Source organism: Prinia subflava, chromosome 9 (assembly GCF_021018805.1).
Source record: "Prinia subflava isolate CZ2003 ecotype Zambia chromosome 9, Cam_Psub_1.2, whole genome shotgun sequence".
NCBI classification, from domain to species: domain Eukaryota; kingdom Metazoa; phylum Chordata; class Aves; order Passeriformes; family Cisticolidae; genus Prinia; species Prinia subflava.
In genome coordinates this window covers 26,106,715-26,128,532 of record NC_086255.1, presented here as the reverse complement: position 1 = coordinate 26,128,532, position 21,818 = coordinate 26,106,715, and the positions used below count along the sequence as shown (strand labels likewise).

The 21,818-nt window shown below is 42.0% G+C and overlaps 1 protein-coding gene across 3 annotated transcripts in view; it reads left to right on the top strand.

Annotated features, from left to right (window-relative positions):
- OGDHL (oxoglutarate dehydrogenase L) overlaps positions 1-15,504 on the top strand; it is a 47,494-nt gene extending 31,990 nt beyond the window's left edge. For all 3 annotated transcript variants that reach the window (XM_063406001.1, XM_063406003.1, XM_063406002.1), the window contains 7 exons: positions 5,833-6,011; positions 9,658-9,729; positions 10,540-10,665; positions 11,278-11,350; positions 13,713-13,876; positions 14,418-14,572; positions 15,258-15,504. In XM_063406001.1, the coding sequence (XP_063262071.1) occupies positions 5,833-6,011; positions 9,658-9,729; positions 10,540-10,665; positions 11,278-11,350; positions 13,713-13,876; positions 14,418-14,572; positions 15,258-15,381 (893 nt within the window). In that variant the 3' untranslated portion in view covers positions 15,382-15,504. The remainder of the gene's footprint in view (positions 1-5,832; positions 6,012-9,657; positions 9,730-10,539; positions 10,666-11,277; positions 11,351-13,712; positions 13,877-14,417; positions 14,573-15,257) is intronic.
- Positions 15,505-21,818: the final 6,314 nt, after the last annotated feature.

Sequence of the window (21,818 nt, the reverse complement as noted above, 5' to 3'; positions counted from 1 at the left end):
AAGAGGAATGTGGAGCATGAAACAAATACATCTAATAATTTATCAAAAGCATTACTGATTCTATGGATAATAAAATATTGTGTGAAGGAAAAACTTGAAACATAGTACTAGATAAAGGTGGTGGTTGATAGCTGCTTGCTTCAAAGTTCCAGAAATATTTGGTTACTTAGTCATTTTTGCAATACTACGTATTACCTATTGCTCATAATACTAAAATTAAAGTGGTATAAAATTGTACAGTCGAAGAATGGGCTGAAAGCCAGATTTTTTAGGTATTTTTGTTAACTCTGTGCCAGAATTGGTGTGAACAGAATCATGTTTTTTGTATCGCTAACATATAAAGGTAAACTCTAAATAGGAGAGTGCAAGTAAAGATGTGTATAAACAGGAGAAAAATAATTGGCATAGATAAAAGTCAAGAATTTAATTTCATAGAGTGATTGTTTCCAATTTCCTGTTCTTTCTCCCAGTGTGTTCTGGGGTATCTTAATTTGAGCCCTTTTACAGTGTTGCTGCCAAACTTGTGCGTAAGTGAGTCATAGGTTTCTGACTTTGGCTTTTTGCATTCCAAAAGAAGCGAAAAATATCTGGATATGGTTGAAACCTGCTTTTGCTTCAAAAACAACAGGCCAGTAGGAGGCCTAGTGTTGATATGGCATGAAGGCAATTATAACTGTCACAATTCCATTCTTTAAAATACGAACCGAGTGGGGTCTCTTTCTTTCTCTTTCTTGATCTCATCCTGCTCACTATTGCCCTCCCACCTTACCCAGCAAAAGATAGATGAGAGTTGATTTAATAAAATTCATTGAATACAAGCAATAGGGTAAAATAGGGTTTTGTTTGTGTGCTGAAAACAAGAATACCATTTCTGTGCACTTGTGCTTCAGCAGATGGGATGACAGGTTCTTCAAAACTAATAATATTGATAATTTTACTTTTCAAGAACTTTAAATCCCTTATGTCTGAGATGTTTTCTAACAATAAAGGAGATTAAATTGATACAAATAGTTGATAAGTGATGTGGCTTTTTGTGTGTTTGTTGGGTTGGGTTTTTTTAAACAAAAAATGCCATGTTCTGTGTTGAAGTGATTTTATAATGTTTTCTCTTTCCTGTTGGCTTTTATATATTGACCTTTTCCAACATGTTTACTCTTGTGTATTGCCCCCATAGAGAGACAGTTTTGGGATAAGCAGCAGTTTGTAAACATGTCTCTCCTAGTTAAAGCTCTGAGTCAAAGAAGAGCTATCAGAATTGATATGTATTTGGCTGGTAACATCACTGGGTCTCCTTTTTAATACATGGAAGAATAAGTGAAGCCTTGCAGTTCATGGAGTTGGTTCTTCAGGAGAACCAAAACCCCCTGAACACTTTATTTTCTCTAACTGCTGTTTCTACTATCTATCTCTATTAAAACAAACAGTTTAGAATGAGCACACTGAAGTGTTTGGTGGTTGTAGGGAGAGTTGTGAGATAATGTTAAGGGGAAAAAAAAGGTGGGAAAGTGTTAGGAATTTATTTTATGACCATGTTAACGTGCAGTATCTCAGAAGCATTTTGGGAATTCCCTTAGTTTCTGTGAGGGAGAACTAAGTAAAAGTGGGTTAAACAGCCCAGCATGATATAACTACAGATGATTTCCTTGGCAGGTGCATAAGACAAGAGCTAGTATCTGTTCAGAGCTGTGAGCTTTGCACCAAGTTATAGTTCAGATAGTCAGGAACACCTGGGGAACCATTGCTCCAGTAAAATGATGCTCTGGCAGGATTAATTTCACTTAGAAAGAAAACAAAGGCAGTTTCATTCAATTGTAGTTCAGACAACTGCTTATGTTTTTTCTACAGGAAGCTCTGGAGTGGGTGTAACTTGGGCATTAAATCAGAGTACTTCACAATCTCTGATAATTTAGAGTATTTGACAACCTCTGATAAGTTTGTTTGACATCTTATGTCTGCTATTTTTAGTTATACCTAGATTATCATAACTTAGTTGTGCATCCACTTGCTTTGCTATAATTTCCTTGTACTGAACCCAAGCATCTGGAAGTTTAAGTGATGCCCATGAGAAGTTGTTTAAGCACAAGATGTTTATCTGAACTTATTTGCTGATTAGGATAGAAGAGAAAAACCAAAGTAACTTACAGATGCTCCATTCTGCCTCTTCAGTGTTTTTTAAATACTTGAAAGGATTTCCTGACTTCCTTTACAGCCTTCAGAGTGACTGGTGTAGAGTTGAGTCTCTATCCAAGAGGTGAGGGTCTTTGTCAGATTCAGTTACTGGGAGCTTTCAAGGAATATCAGGCAAGATAGACTTGGAACTAGTATGCAGTTCAGGAAGTTCCTGAACCATGAGACTTGGAGTGTAGTTTTTTCAAGGGGAAAAGTCAAGTTTAAAGCAAAAGATGAAAGGAAGAAGATGAGTATTAATGTAAAATTATTTCTTGCGATACACACCTAGAATGAAATACTGGAATGAAATTACTGCTCAGTCAGAACAATATATTTTTCATGTTGGGGGCAACAAATAGAAATACCTGTCAGAAACTGTATTAGGAACTAGGACAGACTGTAGTCATCAATTGCATCTGCATGGAGTTTTGAGAAGGCATCAGTCAGCCACCAGATGAGTATTAACTTCACTTTGTCCTGAGCTGTGTTTGGGTTTGTGAAAGGATGCATATCCCTCTGTAGTCACTGTGCTTAGAATTTCTGTTGAAGATAACAAAAATCTGTCTTTGAACCTTTCTTCATTCTGACAGAAGATCCTTGTACTGATAAGCCCTTTTAAGCATTAGTTAACATTCATGCCCTAAGTCACTTCAAAATCATATTGAATTAAGTTATGGCTGTAGCCTTACGTACATTAATTGAAAAACAGCTACTCTTATGACAATCATGAAAATGCTGTGGGGAAAACCACAGCACAGTATGCTGTGTAAGCTGCCACTTTGCTTGACAACACTTCTTTCTGTGCCAGAGTGACAGAAGAGCAGTGAGGGAGCACAGCAGGCACTGGACTAATGGAAACAAGCATTTCTGCTAGGTCTGTCATCTAGGGACCATAATGAACTCCAGCACTTGAAACATTAGTTTTGCAGCCTTAATCAAGTGCTGTGTGCTTTTCTTCCCTCTGTCTCCTCAGTTTGCCAAACTGCTGTGCTGGCTCCTGGTTCCTGTGCCCTGGTGTGCTCTGAGCCCTGAGCAGCTGCCTGCTGTTTGGAGTTGGCTGGTTGCTCTCCAACACCCTTTGGGTGTGCAGATTCCTTACCTGACGTTCTTTGAAAGTTGTCTTGCTGCCTGGTTGCCTTGGATTTCCTCAACCTGTTCTCTGTTTCGAGCTGTGTAAGAGTTAGTCCTGTAAATCCACAAAATTTGCACAGGATTTAAAAAAATGTTCAGTTCTTGTTTCTGCAGATGCAAACAATAAAGTTTGCAAGGTCTCTGCTGTAGGTTTTTTTTTCTTTTTCTTTCTTTTTTTTTTTTTTCCTTTTTCTTTTTCTTTTTTCTTTTTTTTCTTTTTTTTAAAATTATTTTTTCCGGTCTGAGGTTGAGCCCTCATGAGGGACCTGGATAGGAACCTGCTCCCCTGGAGTTCATGTCCCATCTCTAGAACGGTGGAGACTTTCTAGTTCAGGTCACCTTCCCTGATTTTGGCTCTGGTGCACCAACAGTTCCCTTTTTCAAGAGAACACCTCATCCTCTCCTGGGCTGTTTACCTTGTGTCTGTCTGGATCTCTCTCCACCAGGAGTTTTTGGGGTTTTTTTATTTAGCAGTTCAGATCTTGATCTTTAAGCGATTTTCTCCCGTGAAGGTAGTAGTAGTAATTCTTCATGGACTTTTTAGTCTGTCAAGAGTTAAAGCTATTCCACTGCTATAATCACAATTGGAATAGTTTTAATTTAGTAACTCTCACTGCCATTTCCCTGGTAGAAAATTGAGTTCTGGTATAGCAAAGGTGTGTACCACAGACACATGTGCCATGAATTAGAAGTCTCAGCAATATCATTCTCAAAATTCTAATCAGAATATATAAATGACATTAGGATATATTTTCCCAGACATTTATATAGTTGTCAGAAAGGTTGCAAATGGTATCTGTGTTAAGATCACATTTTTCTATGCAGCTTCACCTAGAGCATTGTTACCCTGTAGAGATTAGCATGACGCTGTCAACAAGATAGGAAATGAGAAATTAGACTCTTTTTTCCACATGAATTTTAGGGATGATCTTCCATATATGAAGCAGAATTATGTGTGTGCTGTGACCAGATGCTAAGTATGCACTGAGCTCCATACTCTTTAAAAAGCACTGTTTGATTATTGATAACTGTGAGTGGTCAAGACCTCAGTTTGTGCTTCTCTAAAGGCTAGATCACCCCACCCTTACAGAGAGCAGCATATGCACAAATAAGTCTTGAACATATTGCATATTTTCTCAACCATGTCACCCAATCAGCAGAAATGGTCTCTTAATGCTTGTGTAAAATTAGAATGGGATTCAAGCCTATCTAGGGAAATCTATTTTTCAGATACCTTTGGGAATATGATTGAAGGAGTTGTGTAAATTTTTCCACTGTTTTCATTGTGTTGAGAACAATGGAATTACACAAACAAGGAGGCCAGAGATGGAGGAAAGGCTGAAGGAAAGGCTGTTCAGGCAGTCAGGGCAAAGGCAAGGCCAGCAAAAGTCATCCTCTCTGGTAATGACCTCTCTTGGGGCTCACAGAGGAAGGGTTGCCTGTCTGACTTCACAGTCTTCTTTTGGCCTCTAATGTATCAGCTGTCTTTTGGTGGGACCATGAGCATCTGCTGGAGTCAGGGATGGACTGTTCAGGGATCAGTAGTCCAAAAGCCAAGTGACTCAAAGATTTCTTGCCATGGTGGATGGTAAGTGAAAAGCTGGGCTGGAATTACCAAGGAGTAGACTATGAGGACCCAAAGGTTAATTGGTCGGCTGGGGTAAGCATCAATGAGAATATTCCCATACTGAAGTTCTGTATTTGAAACCAGATCATTATACTCTGTGTAGAGATTCAAGATGAAATGTACCTATCAATTAAATATTTATTCTCTGTGTGTATTGAACCAGTTTTACATCAGCCAGAACCTCTGAGCACTGCTATACACCTCTGCTTTTTACTGACAGCTTTAACCTTTTTGGCTATAATCACTCCAAACTAGAGGTGGAGAATCTGAGTACAGGTATTCATTCAGCATTTCAGGCTCTGCTTTATGAAAGAGTCAAAGGAAAATATGAACAAATACTTTAACACTGAAGCAGAAACCCAAAGGGTCCTTAGCTCTGGCTGAGAAAGGTTGTTTATCCAAGTCCCAGATATGTTTGCCATGCAGCTGTTATATTCAAGTTTTTTGGAAGATCTGAAGACTAGCATCATGTCTGTAGACTGAAAATTGATGTCACCAGTAATCATCATCTGTGTATGAGAGGAGGAAAGAAATATGATGTTGTGAAGGGCTGTGGAAATATTAAAATGAATAAATAACTCTTTTACTGGGCTGTAAGGCCATTTTTACAGGAGAAGATAGTAGTGAGCTCTTACAGAAACATTTTACTAAAGTTGGAGAGAGTGAGGGAATTTAGTTTGTTTAAAAACTCCTATGATATTGAAGTGTTTGAGGAAAAGTTTGAAGGATTGAGGTGAGGCTTGGAAATGGTATTATTAAAAACTGCATGACTTACAACAAGGCTCCAAAAATCCAGTCCATGCTCTAATTTTGGGTTTGTTTTATTTTTAACTTTTAACAAGGAATGAACAGAATTTTCAGGAAATCTGTTTATTTTCTAACTCTCCTGCTTGTTCGCTTGTCAGGTTTTGAGCTTGGCTTTGCAATGGCGAGTCCCAACGCCCTGGTGTGCTGGGAAGCCCAGTTTGGGGACTTCCACAACACGGCTCAGTGTATAATAGACCAGTTCATCAGCTCCGGGCAGACCAAGTGGGTTCGGCACAACGGCATCGTCCTGCTGCTGCCCCACGGCATGGAAGGAATGGTGAGCGCTGCTGGCTGCCAATGTGGGAGGGGAGTGCTGCCTGCAGTGCCTTCTCTGCAGCTGGAAAAGACAGAGGGGTTTGGGGATCCAGTGGTGACAGGAACCCAGGGGAGGAAGGCACTTGTTAAACGTGTGGGGCTGCCTCAGTGTTAGAGAGAAGAATGTACATAGATCAGTGAAAACAAAAAAACTCTGAGAAATATGTCTGAGCTCTTAGCTTTGTGTCCTTCTTAGTGGCATGTACCACTTCCCCACAGTTTTTTCCCTTTTTTCCCCTCTCTTTTTTGATATCTTTCCCCAAGACCCTGTCTTGTTTCCCTAGAAAGCTGCATTCTCAGTGTACAATAAGAAATCATGTCTGAGTGCTTGTTTGGTTTGATTTTGCATAAAGTATGTCTGTGTAACTCTGCACTAAATTCTATTGCCATGAAATGATATAAAACAACTTTAAAACTTCTTCAAAAATCATTGAAGATTTTTGATATAATAAGAAATCTCCCTCTTTCTGGAAAGGAAAATGTTTCTACTAGCTGTTGACCATCTTTTCTTTCGTTGCTAGTAGGAGGAACTAGACAATGTCTTAGAGGGAAAGGGCATGGGCACACCCTATGTGTAAAGTTACATGAAGTTCACATCAGCAGTGGAATTGTTCTTCAAACATTTTAAATTCTTTTTAAGATTACATGAACATCATGTCAGGCAAGGTTAATTTTCTCCTTTTCAAATACATTCACCTTCATGAATTGTTGCATGTATGCTCCTAGTTTTCTATTTAAAAAAGCATAGTATGTGCCACAGTGGCAATCTCCTTCTGTATAAATGCCTTAGACCTTTTCACCACAAACCGTGTCATTTCTATTCTCACAAACAATTTAGTTTATTTCCATTCAATTATGATCCTGTCCTGATACGCTGGGGTGCATTCATATCTTATGAATGGCTTTCCACATCCATTGTGCTTAAATAAAGGGTCTGATGCTGTTCACAAGGGTTTTGATAAATTAATTTTTTTAACTGTATCCTGAGGGGACAGCCTGAATGAACCCTCAGCAGGAGGTGTGGTCCTCTGCAGGGAAGCACTTGGCTTAAGGGGCTGGTTCTCTGCAGTTACAATAATTTTAATCTTTCTTTTCCCATAGCCTTCACTTGGCAGCAAAGATTTGCACAGGTCTTCTGAAACATGCTTATTTTGCTACTAGTGTCAGCTGCTTTTGGAATATTTAAGAATCCCACCAGACTGTTGAAATCTTTTATCTTCCCAGAGGACCTTTTCATTACAGGAGGACTAGTCTTTCTCTAACTACAGTGCTGGGGACAAGATGATTTGGGGAAGGATTCTTAATGGCATATGGATCCCTTCACCTCTAGGTCATGCATTCAGCGGCAAGTTGGCTGTGATTGAAAGACTGCAACCTAATGGCTCCTTGGGGACTCATCGGAAAGTAGCAAATGGATTCAGTATAGGTCTCACTGGAGAGGTGGTCACAGTAGAAATAAGCCCTACCCCATCCCACGCAGCAGTTGCTGGCAGTCTGATTGGTGGTGTCAGCACAGAGACCGAAGATGGATGTGAACAGCCTCAATAGGCTCTGGACTGAGGTTGTTGCTGGGGCAGTGTGTGAGTGATGGGGAAGCCTCACCTGCCTGTCCTGTAATTGTTTGCTGGTAACATCTCTGTTCCCAGTGTGCTGACTGCAGTGTGCTTGTGAAGCACTGGGTTTGTGCTGTGTATGCCATGCTTAGAGCAGGATTTGATTTACAGCAAAGACATGTGAACAGCAGAGGTGCTACAATAAACTGGGCTGCTACTGTGCAGCTACTGTAGTTTTGTGCAGCTTTGCTCCTTGCTCTCAAGTCCTTACCTGTCAGTGACCAGATTGTTTGGCACCTCAAAAGTGGAGGCAGAATTCAAAGGAGCAGTGATACAAGGCACAGTTCTAGGCTGTTTTGTTACACCTTTGTTGCCAACAGAGTGTTTTTTTCCAGTGAATTCCCTTAGTCCACGAGGCAGACTGAATCACAGATTCATAGAATGTTTTTTGTTGAAAAGGACTGTAAAGACCGGCTAGTTCAAACCCACTCACCATGGCAGGGAGCCTTTCACTAGACCAGGGGCTGCTCAAAGCAGGAGTTTTGAGATGGCTGCTCCCATCCAGGAGTTTCAGGGACAGGGCATCTACAACTGCTCTGAGCAACCTGTGCCGGTGCCTCACCACCCTCACAGCAAAGATTTTCTTCCTTGTATCAAACCTATACTTGCTCTCATGCACCCTAAAGCCATTTCCCCTTGTCCTATTGCTACCTGACCTTTTAAAAAGTCACCCTGCAGCTTTCTTGCAGGTCCCCTTTAGCTACTAGAAGGTGCTGTGAAATATTTCCCTGGAATCATCTCTTCCCCAGGCTGAACCATCCTGACTCTCTCAGCCTGTCTTCATGGGAAAGCTGCTCCAGTCCTCTGATCATCTTTGTGTCCCTCCTATGGATCTGGAATCTGCACTTGGGAGTAGAAAGATGATGTATTCAATCAAGGTGGACTACTAGTTGTCAGAATAATGACTGATTTTGGAGATCATGTGTTAAGATTTCAACAGATGCAGCTACGATGAGAGATAGCCATATAAAGAAAAAATCTCTTTATGTTAGCTTTAGAGACATGCAGAGAGTTGAGAGGTGTAATAGTTTGTCTTTGGGTTAAAATACTTTATAGCTGTGTGGGAAATGAAAGTCCTTCCGAAGAGTACCTGTCACTTGAACAAGCCAGGGCTGTCAGCAATAGCAATACATAGAAAAGCACATTGCATTCTTACACTCCTCACAGTTTCCTCTGATCCTTTATAAACAGGGACATGAAAAGGAAAAATAACAAATTCTGCTACATTCCTTATTCCTGATAATTTCTGTGGCCAGCATGCATGTTTTGCTAATGTAAAATGGAGCTAAAGGCATTTGTGCAATTCAAGTAATTGCCATGGGTACTGCTAGTGAGACAGTGGATGGGAGTGTTCAGTAATGACAGAACATAAAATATCTCCTGAGGAGGCAGAAATTAATCATAGGTTACTCTGGCAGATAATGTGTGTGTGTATTTTGTTCCATTTTAGCTAAAGCATTTATCTAGGTATTTGGTCCTGTACTGAGCAGTGAAAAATAGTAGGAGAGATCCTGTGCCTGCATTTGTTGCTAATACAGCGAAAGCAGTCAGCAGTTAACTTTGTGTTTGCTCCTGTTCAGCATGCATGCAGTGTGAATCACTGCTGTACTCTGGGGCACCAGTGTTTCTCTTCCTGCCATTCCTCGTGCTCCTGGTTGCTGGGCATTAGCAAGGTTATTGTTGTGCCCACGTGGACACTGCCTTTCCACGGGTCTTCATTGTGCAGCTAGACTGAGGGTAGAAACCACTTCTAGCTAGTAGAAACATTGGAAATACATGTGAAACCCAGTCTCCTATGAAAACAGAAGATGAAGAATTCCTGTCCTGTGGTGTGTCCTCTCTCTCACTGCTGTTGTTGATGTCTTTGTCTGGCAGGGGGGCAGATGTGCAGCTGGTGCAGAGGGGACAGGATGTGCTCATGCAGTGAGTGATGTAGACTGATGTCTAATTGCTCATTTGGCTCTTTAACATTGTTTTAAACGATACCTTTACCAGGGTCCAGAGCATTCATCAGCCAGGCCTGAGAGGTTTCTGCAGATGAGCAATGATGATTCTGATGCCTATCCAGTAAGTAGTTTTGTCCTTTTCTTGTTTTTCACATCCCAGAGATTTTTTGCTAGTAGCATCCTTTTAGCTAGGTATAGCGGGTTAAGATTCAGCTTCAAGTCTTGGTGTAACATTAACTTGAACCCAGTAAAAGTAATGGAAGTATGCAGCTTTGCTGCTCATTACAAAACTGAGGTCACATACAATTAATCTCTGGCAGCATGATCTTTTAATGGCTATTCCTCAGGGCCAGTGATCCTGCTTGTTTATGTTGCTGTGTGTACTGCAAATAGGTGTCTCTAGCCAATTTCTAAAGGAGGTCAAGTGAGACTACCCTGGCTCTTTGCAGTGGGGCTAAATTGTACTGCTAGGAGCACAAAAATAAGCAACTTCTAATTTTGATTGGGCTAAGACTTTCATAGTTTGGTAATTCACTTCTACAGATAAAGTATATACGTCTACAGGATGGGAGAGAGAATGAAAGCTAACTGTACACTCAAAAATTAAAATAGTTTAATGTTCTTTCAGAGCAGTTCTATTTTGTTCTTTCCATCTGCTGATGTCCTAGTCCTCCTCAGTCTTCCTCGACTTCCCATCTTTTCTCAATTATGGACACCTTTTGTGTTTATTTGCATAAATTTTTAGAAAGAAGTAGAAACAGAAAGAAAAGATTTCTAGGAATGCTTCCCTAGCTAATAAAACGATCTCAGCTGAGAGCTGATAAATTTTTTGAGGAAGGGAGTTGCTGAGAGTGAGAAATAGAAGGATGGCTTTCAAGCTTTTTTCCTGATCTTGTAGACATTTTCCTAATGCCTTTAATGTTTCTCTCAGGAATTCACTGAGCAGTTTGAAGTTTCCCAGCTGTATGAATGTAACTGGATTGTGGTGAATTGTTCAACTCCAGCCAATTACTTCCATGTCCTCCGAAGGCAGATCTTGCTGCCATTCAGAAAGCCGGTAAGGTTACCTTAATGGACGTCATTATTCCAGGTAAAATAGCCCTCAAACCAGGAGTGGCCTTTGCATTGACACACTGCTGAAAAGAATAAGGATTGCTGGTGAAAAACCTCACCTGAACACAGGTTGAAGTTGCCAGTCTGATGGAAAGAAGCTCAGCTCTGATTTACTATGGCTCTAAAACTTGATTGTCAGCTTTGCTTCCATCTGGCTGTGCAGATCTTCAGATGAGCTTGTCAAGGTATTTGTGATGTAGGTAACAGGTTGCAGAACTGTCATCTGCATGTCTAATTGCTGGAATTTAGAAGACCCTAGAAACTATTGAATGTTTTACTGGTTCATAGCCTGTGATTTGATTTTGTTGTCAAAAAGAAGCATAAGCAGTGGGTTTTGAGAACCTGTAAAAGGAGTAGGCTACCTAAATCTTCTGAATAATTTTGAAATTTCGTGGCTTTCAAAACAGGAAAAAATAACTTATTGTGTTTGCTATTCATATTAATTTATTCTATATCATATTCAGTTTGTGGTCTTTGTGTGCACAGTGTTAAAAATGTTGCATTTGTAATGGAGATAAAGCAGCTCCCAACTGTTGGAAAAAATTCTGTCTTACAGCTGATTGTTTTGACACCCAAGTCACTGCTGAGGCATCCAGAAGCTAAATCCAGTTTTGATGAAATGGTGTCTGGTAGGTCACCTCAAAGTATTGTGGAGAAATAATTAGCTATACCAAGTTGCATGTCAGACTGTGAAGAACAGAATCTGCTCTGCAGAATTTGTCTTCTCTTTCAGCATAATTTCTGTGGAGCTGTCATAGTGAGATCTAGCAGGGACTTCTGCTGATAAATTTGCCTTCATGTGTAGATTCTTAATTTTTACAGGTTTATCTTGCAACCAGCCATTAATCTTAATGGAAAGTGCATTCCCATCTCTGCAAGGAGTTTCCCCTCTATGTCCCTCTGCTCTTTTTCTCTACATATAAAAATTTAGTTGTTCTTTGTACTGCCCATGCCTCCCGACTCCAAGACTGTGGGATAGGTTGTAATGACACTGGGCCCTTTTGGGAGAATAATGTGCCCAGTTCTTGTTACAGTGCTCGGTTTGGGGCTGCTGTGTCACACCAGCGATCTAAAGTGAGATCAGTGAGTTCAGGGTTGTTGTTGGCATGCCATCAGCACCAACACAGTGACTGCAAGGGGAACACCAAACACTGCAGTGGTTTTGTCCTGCCCTGCACTGCTCACACCATGTTGGAGTGGCATCAGGAAATGCAGTGATATGTAATGAGTGAGGGATTAAAGTCACTGTTCAGAGTGAGAATGTGGGCAGAGGTGTGCTGGTCTATCTCCAGTTCCAGTGAGGGTCTTGACTGCTGTCAGAAGAGAGTAACTGCTCAGTTTTTAAAAAGCAACTTACACTGTGTAAGTGTGCTTAAATATTGCATTATCTTATTTTTGTAAGCGTATAAAATCTGCTTCTGAAGCAAAGGCATTTGCTGTTTTTGTTACTGTTTAAAAGCTTTGTAGAATGGGTCAGATTAGAAATTCCGTAGGCTTTGTGATGTCACTATGCCTCCAGAGTCCCATCTACTTCAGGAGAATCTCAGTAGTGGCCAAACTCCAAAATCCCGCCCCCCACCGCTCCCCAGTATGCACCCCCTGCTCCTCCCTGAACCCCAGCCCCACCCCAATCCCCAAATCCCACCTACTGCTCCTCCCCAAACCCTGCCCCCAGCCATTCCCCCATCCCCAAATCCCACCCCATGCTCCTCCCTGAACCCTGCCCCTAACCCCGCCTCTGGCCCCTTCTCCAAACCCACCCCGAGCCCCTCCCCTAACCCCAACGGCACCCCAAGGTGACACCATCAGGGTGACACCATCAGGGTAGGGATTACCTCATTGGGGTTACACCGTTAGGGTTAGAGTTATCCTTAGGGTTGAATTTTGGCATTCCTTCATGTTTCTGCTGAAGAGGACAGCAGGTAATAAAGTGTTTCTGACTGTCAGCTAACCCTTTTTACTCTGCTTTTAACAGAAAGCTGAGAGAGAAGGACTGACTCCAGCTGACCCAATGAAGCACAGATTCAGTCTTTTTTAATGATGAATTCTGCTGTTCAGTGGGACAGGATAATTCTGACATAAATCAGTTCTTCTTTGATATGTTTGTGCTGTTGCTTTTCTTCCCCAAGATAAATGGTTCAAACAGGAGCTTATTCTTGTGTAAGTGGGTGTGCTGATTCAGAATAGGGGGTCGAGCTGCTGTCTGCTACCCTGCAGTTGTTTAATGTGGAAATAGTTCCACTCAATCATATATGAGAGCAAAGAAAAGGATCTGTTAGACCATCAAGTCCCTCTTCCAGTTTCATATATCCCAAAGGAAATTACAGTCCTGGGAGGTGGTAGTAGTGAAGATATGCATCTGAAATTGTACTTGTACATTAGCATTTATACATATGGCTCAGCTCTCTGCTAATTCTTGCTTTTTGACTATTGCTGTTTTAGCTCTCAAACAGAGGTTTAAATCAAATATACAGCAATAATGTGTGTGCTTGGGTAAATATTTCTGCAGTTGCCAGATACAGTTGCATTACAGATATGTGTTTTGTTTTTACAGAATATTCTGAAATTTGTAAAGCTCTATTAATGTTACCTGGTTGAGATAATCTTGGAAAGAGGAAAAAGTATTTCAGGTGATTCTCTGAAAAAAAACCCCCAAGCTAGAAGCAGAGTTAGCTATCCCATCAAATGAAAAGTAAAGATGTAATACACAACACAAAGCTGAAAAACAGTCTAGTATTTATATGATTCTGTCTATTAAGTGTGGTAAAAGACTGGATTATTGACAATCTTCTAACTTCTTCAAATGGAAGTGCTGAAAGTCACTTTAGCCAAGGTACGAGTCTGAAAAGTAGGATCAGAGAGGCAGGAGGACCCTTTGATCACTGCAACCTGCTGCTTGCTCAGTAAAGGACTAAAGGACTGTTTCTTGGGCTGCTTTATTGAAATGCCAGCTCCACTGAGAGCACTTTTTCTAATTTGTGCTCCACCTAGGTACCACTTTCCAGCGTGTGATTCCTGAGAATGGACCGGCAGCTCAGGCACCGCATGAGGTCAAGCGAGTGATTTTCTGCACAGGAAAAGTCTACTATGACCTTGTGAAGGAGAGAAAGAACCAGGACCTGGAGAAACAAGTAGCTATAACCAGACTTGAACAGGTGAGCTCCCTGATCTTCAGGAGACAGGGTCATGGGGGTTCCTGCACTTTTAAATAGACACCCCTCCTAAAATGGATGGTGATAGCGTTTTTCTAGCACTTAGCATCTTACAAGACATATTCTAATCCTTCATGGCCATACAGAGAAGGAACACATCAATAGCATACTGGACACTGAGATCCGGAAAGCTTGATGACTTTTTCGGAACAACATAACAAAGTGAAGATTACAATATGATAGCACTTTAAATTTGTATATGCAGTCTGCTGGTTTAAATGTTGTGAATAGTACACTTGGAAGCTGTATTGTCATTCACTGATTAAGGACATAGTACAGCTACTACACTAAAAAAGCTGTAGGAGTGCAGGTGATCTGGACTACGACCTGTTCATACTAATACAACTATAAAATACTTGTGTATTAATTTCTGAACTTTAAATCAATTAGAGAAACATGAGTCATTCTCCATGGAAAAGTAATGACTCACCATGGGCTAATATCACATAAGAGAGCCTTGACAATTATTACCCTCTTTTTCCAGATCTCACCATTCCCCTTTGACTTGCTTAAAGAAGAACTTGATAAGTATCCAACTGCTGATCTAGTCTGGTGTCAGGAGGAGCACAAAAACAGTGGATATTATGATTATGTCAGACCTCGTTTCCGCACGATTGTGAACCGCACTCGACCCATCTGGTATGAAACCTTAAACAATTGCTCTGTCTCCTGGGCTGATTTTAAATTTGGTTGGGGTTGTTTTCAGGTATTCATGGGTAAGTTGGGTTCTTCACAAATCAAAACCTCTGAGTCTGGCTTCTTGGGAGAAGGAGGGAAAAGTCTAGACTACTGTTTCTCAAATACAAGATGCACATATTGCTCCTCCTTGTAGATCTGAAAGAAAATCAGTAGCAACTAGGTCTGTATTTATTGCTACTTAGCACAGCACTTAGCTCTCTTGTCTAAGATTCTGTGATTTTAAGAATTTCATTCCAGATGTTAGGTTTCTGCAGGAAACAGCTGTTGTAAGAGCTCAGTCCATGCACCTTTGCATTTGTTTTAGATGATTGACTCTCAGATCTGCCCGTGCAGCTATTAAAGGAATGAGAGTCTTCATTGCCAAAAGCAAGTTATCTAATTATGAGAGGAATGGGGAGAAGACACAGCTTAACAATGATGGGAGGGGGGAAAGAGAGGGAAGCTGACCAGAAGGTATAACTTGGTACAACTTAAATTGATTTTTATTTAAGAAAGGTTGATGACTAAATATCCATATCTACCAAGCTGATTTGAATGCATTAAGCAGCATGTTCTCATGCTTGTTATTGTCAAAGTAGTGTCTCTTTTCACCTCGTTTGTCTGCCCAATTCTTTTTGTCATGAAGGTATGTTGGCCGAGAGCCTGCTGCTGCAGCTGCCACAGGCAACAAGAACATGCATCTGGTGTCACTCAGAAGGTTCTTGGATACAGCTTTCAACCTGGAGGCCTTTGAAGGAAAGACATTCTAACTGCAGGGCCCTGACCTGTTTCTGACTGGTAGTCTCTCAAAACACTGCATCCAAAAGGAAAGTGGGGACAATACTGGAAATGATGTATTTTTACTCTACTAAATAAAAGAATCCAGCAGCTGACTTCATAACTCTGTATCTTGCTCCCCAGTTCATAAGCAAAAACTATTCCAGCTTACCTTCCACCATTTTTTGTCACTTATCTATTTAAATTGGGACCTCTTTGACACAAGAAGCTTCTCCTATCCCAGGATGCAATGTGTGGCTCAGTGAGGCACATATCTCAGTCTGTGGGCACTGTCTAAGTACTGCAAGTAAGCAGAGCAGGCATGGGCAGCACCATAGTTATGCACACAAGAGGCATTACCACAAGGAAAAGAAATGTCTCTATATCAGAGAAGAGTAATGAAGCTGAAAAGCAGAGTTGGTAGATGACTGGTAGAGAAATGTGCCAGCTGTGTTTGTTGGAAGGAGATGGTGAGGTAACCTGGCAATGTGAGGAGGAGGCTGGAAATAGGGAGTCACATAACAGAGTTGTTCAGCTGGGGGATAACAGCAAGTAGTGTGAATCACTTAGATATGGGGTCAAGAAGGGCAGAAGTAAAAAGGACCAAGAAAAGATTGTTTAGGGATACTTGAAGAGGGAAGAAGTGTACATGAGATCACAGCTGACAGAGCAGTGGGTGATCACTAGGAGAATTCAGCATCAAATGACTTCAAAAGTAAGAGGTGCTCCCGCTGCCTGGGCTGCCTGCTTTGATGCTGTGTGGTATTAGGGAACTGTGGGGTCCTATAAACATCCTTGTTTTGGATGAACAGTCTTTCCCTCACCACACTACTAAGATCTGCTTTTCTTTGACCATTACAAGATTGTATTTGGATGAGAAATCTATTTTTGCAACAAGCAGCAGGTTTTCTCCTTTGCCCAGTGCTATTCCCTACCTCACATCACCTTGCTGATACTAATCAGCTCTGAAGTGGCTATTCCTGATTTACTCACTCTTTTTTGAGAGGAAGGTGGGCAAGCAACAGATGCTGATTTACCAAAGGCACATGCTGTGGTTTCGCACAAGTAGTAATTGATTTTTTTGGTCCCTTACGTTTATCTGTCAATTAGGATCTGAATTGCCATGGACTTTCAGTATGGACATAAAAGTGAACCATGTCAAGAGCTGCTCTGTGTCAGGGGACTGATGTACAGCAAGTACTGGAGGGGAGAGAGCAGCAGGGGCTGCTTCTCCTGCTGAGAAGTAGTGCTTGGCTTCTGGGGAGGCACTGCATGGCAGGGTGGCCTGAGAACCATTGCTTGTGCTTCCTCCACAGTGCTAGAAGGCAGATGAGCCCAGCTTTCCTCTCCCCTCTTGACACAAGGACTAGTACTGTCACAAGTCCTGTTCTGCCTGCCCCAGGAGAATTTGGCTCTGAGTGGACCTGGTGACTGCAGGTTTCTGCAGCACTCACCTGTGCAGTGGCAGGAGATGTTTTGCCCTCTTTGTGCTGGCTGGTGGAGGGAATGGTGAGCTGAGCAGTGTCAGAGGGGTGCAGAGGGATGGCCACGCCTGTGCTGGGGCAGGGAGCTGGAAGCAGCTGCACAAAGGCCCTGTGGCCCAGCAGTGCCCTGAGGGTCAGGCTGGATGTCCTGAGCAGCCCCCTGGAGACAGCATAACAAGTGACTGGAAAACACGGAGAGGAGGCTTCACCCCATCTCCCCTGTCCTGAGCATGCTCCTTGGACATGCTTTGCTCTGGAGTATGTTTTGCCCTGCTGCTGCTGTATGGACTGGCACATAATGAAGCATGGTGGTTTATGTCTGATTCAAAGAGCTGGGTGATGCTGGAAAGCTTCTTGTACCATCAAAGAAAAAGCTGCAACTAAAAACTTTAGCTATGATCAGGTACTACATGCCCAGGAGGGTTTCCAAAAAGGCTTGTGTGCCTTGTAGTGTCCTTTTATTTGGCTTGGATACACCATGATGGTGAAGAAGCAATCCTTCTGTCAGAGCACAGAATCGATGTGGTAAGGTCCTTACCATGGCATCCAGAACTGAACTTAGTGTAATGTTTGTGAAACTCTAACATCCTTTTAAATCAGGCTGGTTGCCCTGGGCTTTTTCTCTCACTGAAGCATTTAAACTAATTCAGTCTTTGAAAACCTGATGAACTTGGAAAGTACTGCAGCTGACAGCCACAAATATTGTCTCCTATCCCTTTCTATAGCTCAAAACATTAGGGTGATAGACAGTGACCATCACCCAAAGTATTTTAATGCTTTTATGAATGCTTCTTTCTGTAGCAAGAATTGAGTGCAGCTAAATATTCCTGGCTCTGTTTATTGTATTTTCAGTTTGCATAAGGCAGTCAGTGCTGCATGAAATATGATAAATGCACTTTTGCCACAGTATGTGCAGAGGTAGAAAACAAAATTAACATAGAAATGTAAATGGCAAATGACAGATTTTCACTCTCATTGTGTATCATAGATTGTGGCATAATACTTGAATAAAAATTCCATCAAAGATGTAAAAAAACCCAATAAAATAAAAGTACATAAGGAGAAAATTCTGTTATGGCTGTTCTTTTTGACAGTTTCTCCTTTGAGTGGGGACATTAGCATCCCATTTGTAAGAGTGCTAGGACATTTCATTTTTGTTTTCTGTTTGTTTCCTCAATGGTGGTTTATTTAAATATAGAAGCACTGAGGTAGACAGCATTTGGACTAGCCAAAGATAATTATTCAAAACCATTGAGTCAAAACTGACAATAACATTGAGGTTACATTAGAACATTTTGTTTTATTATTTGCTATTTTTTTGAAACATTTTTTTGAACACATTAATGCATTTTTTATTTCAAAGGGAGATTTTAAAATACTGGAACTAGACTGGAATTAACATCTCTAATTTCTAAACATTGTAAATCATGTCTCTAAACATGTTGTATCATCAGCTTTGAGGTGGTAAATGATTAAAAGACTCATCTTTGTTTGACAAGGACTGAAGTATTATATAGACCTCTTGTGAAAAAAGTTGGCACTGAAATTCAAATGACAGCTTTGCAATTTGGAAGAAACAGCGAATGTGAGAGTGAGTTGACTTCATCTACTTGGGGACACATCATGCTGTGCATGCCTGCAGCAGCAAGACTTGCTATGACAATCAGCTCTGTCACTGTTCTTGATTCCTGACAGACAGCAGGAGTGTGCATAATGGAAACTATTGCTCTGCCCATGGTACAGTCAGAGTCTGTGCTACAGCAGAGGAGTAACCTGTTCTCCAGAAAAGAAACCATTCTGGTTGTTCCAGGAGGTAAAAATTAATGTATGAGACTAGACAAGACTCAGGAATGTGTGTGCATTGTTTGAACTGAGTAGATGAAAGTGTGTGCCTTGGGGGGGTGTTGTCTGTTTCTTTGTTTTGTTTTAAATATCCCTTGCTAGACTCTGGCTGCTGTTCCAAGAGCTCTGGGTAGCTCTTACCTGGGTACAGAACCAGCAGATGTGCTGCCTCTGATACAGAGCTGGGAATACCCACTGCTAAAAACAATGAAATGAATGCTTGGGAACCTCTACTCTGTGCTTTCACACATGCATATAAATATATATATGTATGTATGTGTGTGTGTGTCTTCTTTTAATTGCTGTTGGCATAAATGATATTGAACATTGTTTAAAACATGAAACAAAGGCCCACTCAATACTCACATACAGCTAGAATGGCCATAAAAGCAGATAGAATTGTATATGTACATGAGATTTGTAAAGGTAACAAGTCTGGTCAAAGATGGAAGAAAGAGTCCACTGTTGTCTTTTCTATCGTTTCAGTGAATTCAAAATGTTTTGATTTTCCAGGCAGCTCCTCGGGTTGGTGCTGGGCTCTGGCATGTGATGAGGGGCGTCAGGGCCCCTGCTGGGCTAACGAGCAGCCGAGGCTGAGGGGATAATCACCTATGGCTGACAGGGCTGGCCTGTGTGCTGTGGGGTTCCAGCCCGGGCTCAGGGGATAATCACCTATGGCTGACAGGGCTGGCCCGTGTGCTGTGGGGTTACAGCCGAGGCTGAGGGGATAATCACCTATGGCTGATAGGGCTGGCCTGTGTGCTGTGGGGTTACAGCCCGGGCTGTGGGATAATCACCTATGGCTGACAGGGCTGGCCCGTGCGCTGTGGGGTTACAGCCCAGGCTGAGGGGATAATCACCTATGGCTGACAGGGCTGGCCCGTGTGCTGTGGGGTTCCAGCCCAGGCTGTGGGGATAATCACCTATGGCTGATAGGGTGTGTGTGTGTGCTGTGGGGTTACAGCCCAGGGCTGTGGGATAATCACCTATGGCTGACAGGGCTGGCCCGTGTGCTGTGGGGTTCCAGCCCAGGCTGTGGGGATAATCACCTATGGCTGATAGGGTGTGTGTGTGTGCTGTGGGGTTACAGCCCAGGGCTGTGGGATAATCACCTATGGCTGACAGGGCTGGCCCGTGTGCTGTGGGGTTCCAGCCCGGGCTGTGGGGATAATTGGGCACAGCTGGCCCCTCTCTCTCTGATTTGCTCTCCTCCCCTAAACACCTCAAGCACTTCACGCTGCTTTCCCAGAACGGAGGGCTGTGGCTGTGAGGGCCTGTGAGGCCCCGCTGCCATGGCCGCAGTAGGAAGGAGTTACGGCGCAGGGAACAAGGCCGCCATGGCTGCTGGGAAAGGCTCAGGAGGGAAAAGAGGCCTCTGGCTCCCAGATCCTTGGACTTTGTGTGCAGGTAAGAGACTGAGAACTGGGTGGGACATCTTGTCCTGCCCCTGCCACTGTTCTTCGAGTTACTGTCACAGCTGCTGAGGACTGTCACCCCAGAGCGAGGTACACGGCGCGGCTGTGCATTTGTGAGGTGAGCTGGTGGCGAAAGCTGCCCGGCTGTAAAATACTGCCACTTGCAGTGTGAGTGCAGTGAGGCTGCTTTGGGGAAAGTAAGGGGTCCTGCTAGTGGTAAAGAAAGGCATTTTGTTCTTTTAACAAAAAAAACCCAACAGAGTGAACACTTAAAATTAATTCTCCTTTCCCAGGGAGAGGTATAGAATAACCTGGATTGTTCCAGGCTGCAGCCATCATCCCCAGGTGAGACCTGCTGGCATGGACAGACACTCAACCTCTGCCCCCTCTTTCCATGTCCTGTGGAGAAAACTGCAGGTCTTGGAGGTTTTGCCAGTACCTGTCTGACAACCTTTCTGTGCTGATGAAAACACATCATTTTAGGCATAAAACATTTCTTGCAGATGTGGGTAATTTTGCATATATCGTTCTGCCCTTTTTCTTCAGTAGCACATGCTACTGGGTAGAGTAACCACATTATGGTGTTCAAGATTCCTGTTAGATCTGATAAAAAGTGGTTGGTTTGTTTTTTTTTTCTTTGTTCCTTTTGGCTGTTGAGTAGTTCTGCAAAGTCCAATTGTGTAGCAATAGGAGTCTTGATTTCATACACTCTACTGATTAAAAAGATTATTGAAATTTTTTCTTCCTGTTTATACAGAACGAGGACAGAGATTAGGTGAGTACATTTTCTTAATTTTTGGTGTAAATTATACAGGATCAGCATGCAGTCTAAAATAGAAATTCAGCATACTTGCTGGAAGGAAACAGATGAATATTTTTTTTCTTTTCTAATTTGTGCTTTTTAACATTGAAACCACTTCTGGTTTTAGATACCTCTTAACAGTTACTTCAGGTTTTTTTAATGCCGTTATTTAAAATGTCGCCTATTATCCAAAAGGAATAAAAGAACAAAAGGAGTAATTATTCAGGAAAAATAATATTTTAGAGAATTATTAGCTTTGATTGAAAATGTTTCATGGATTTCCTCAAAGTTTTCAATTATTAATAAGCGCACCAGGCAGTTCCTTTGTGATACTTAAGTGATTCAGTCATTAATGGCAAATGGAAATCTAATTTGTTTAGAAAGGAAAACAGTTATAGTCATCACTAAAGATGCTTTGTGAAACCCTGAATTTTAATTTCAGAAATCTCTACTTCCTGTTCAATAGCCCATAAATTCACTGATACTCTTATAAAAAGAGCACACAGACACTTTCTGCCTGTGTCATACACAGTCAATGGGAAATTCTCCTCCACTTCAGGAGAGCGTGCATTCAGCCTGCCACCAGAGGAGGGGTTCTGTGTGAAAAGCTCAGCTTGGGTCTCGATTCTTTTCCTTGGGTGGGTATTAGAGTATCCCTATGTTGGGTTTGTTTTAGTACTGGTTTAAGGGACTGCATTTCACTTGGAATTCCCCCTGCAGTGGAATAGCAGCTGTCTGCACACGGACTTGCTTGAAGGGCAGTGGTGTTTAGTGCTCTCACAGAATTCCCTGTGCACCTGTGATGCTACCTGGGCTGAAGGAGAAAGTGCAGATCAGTGCCAGAAATTGCCTGAAAACAGCCCTGGCACGCTGTGTCTGGGGCTTGG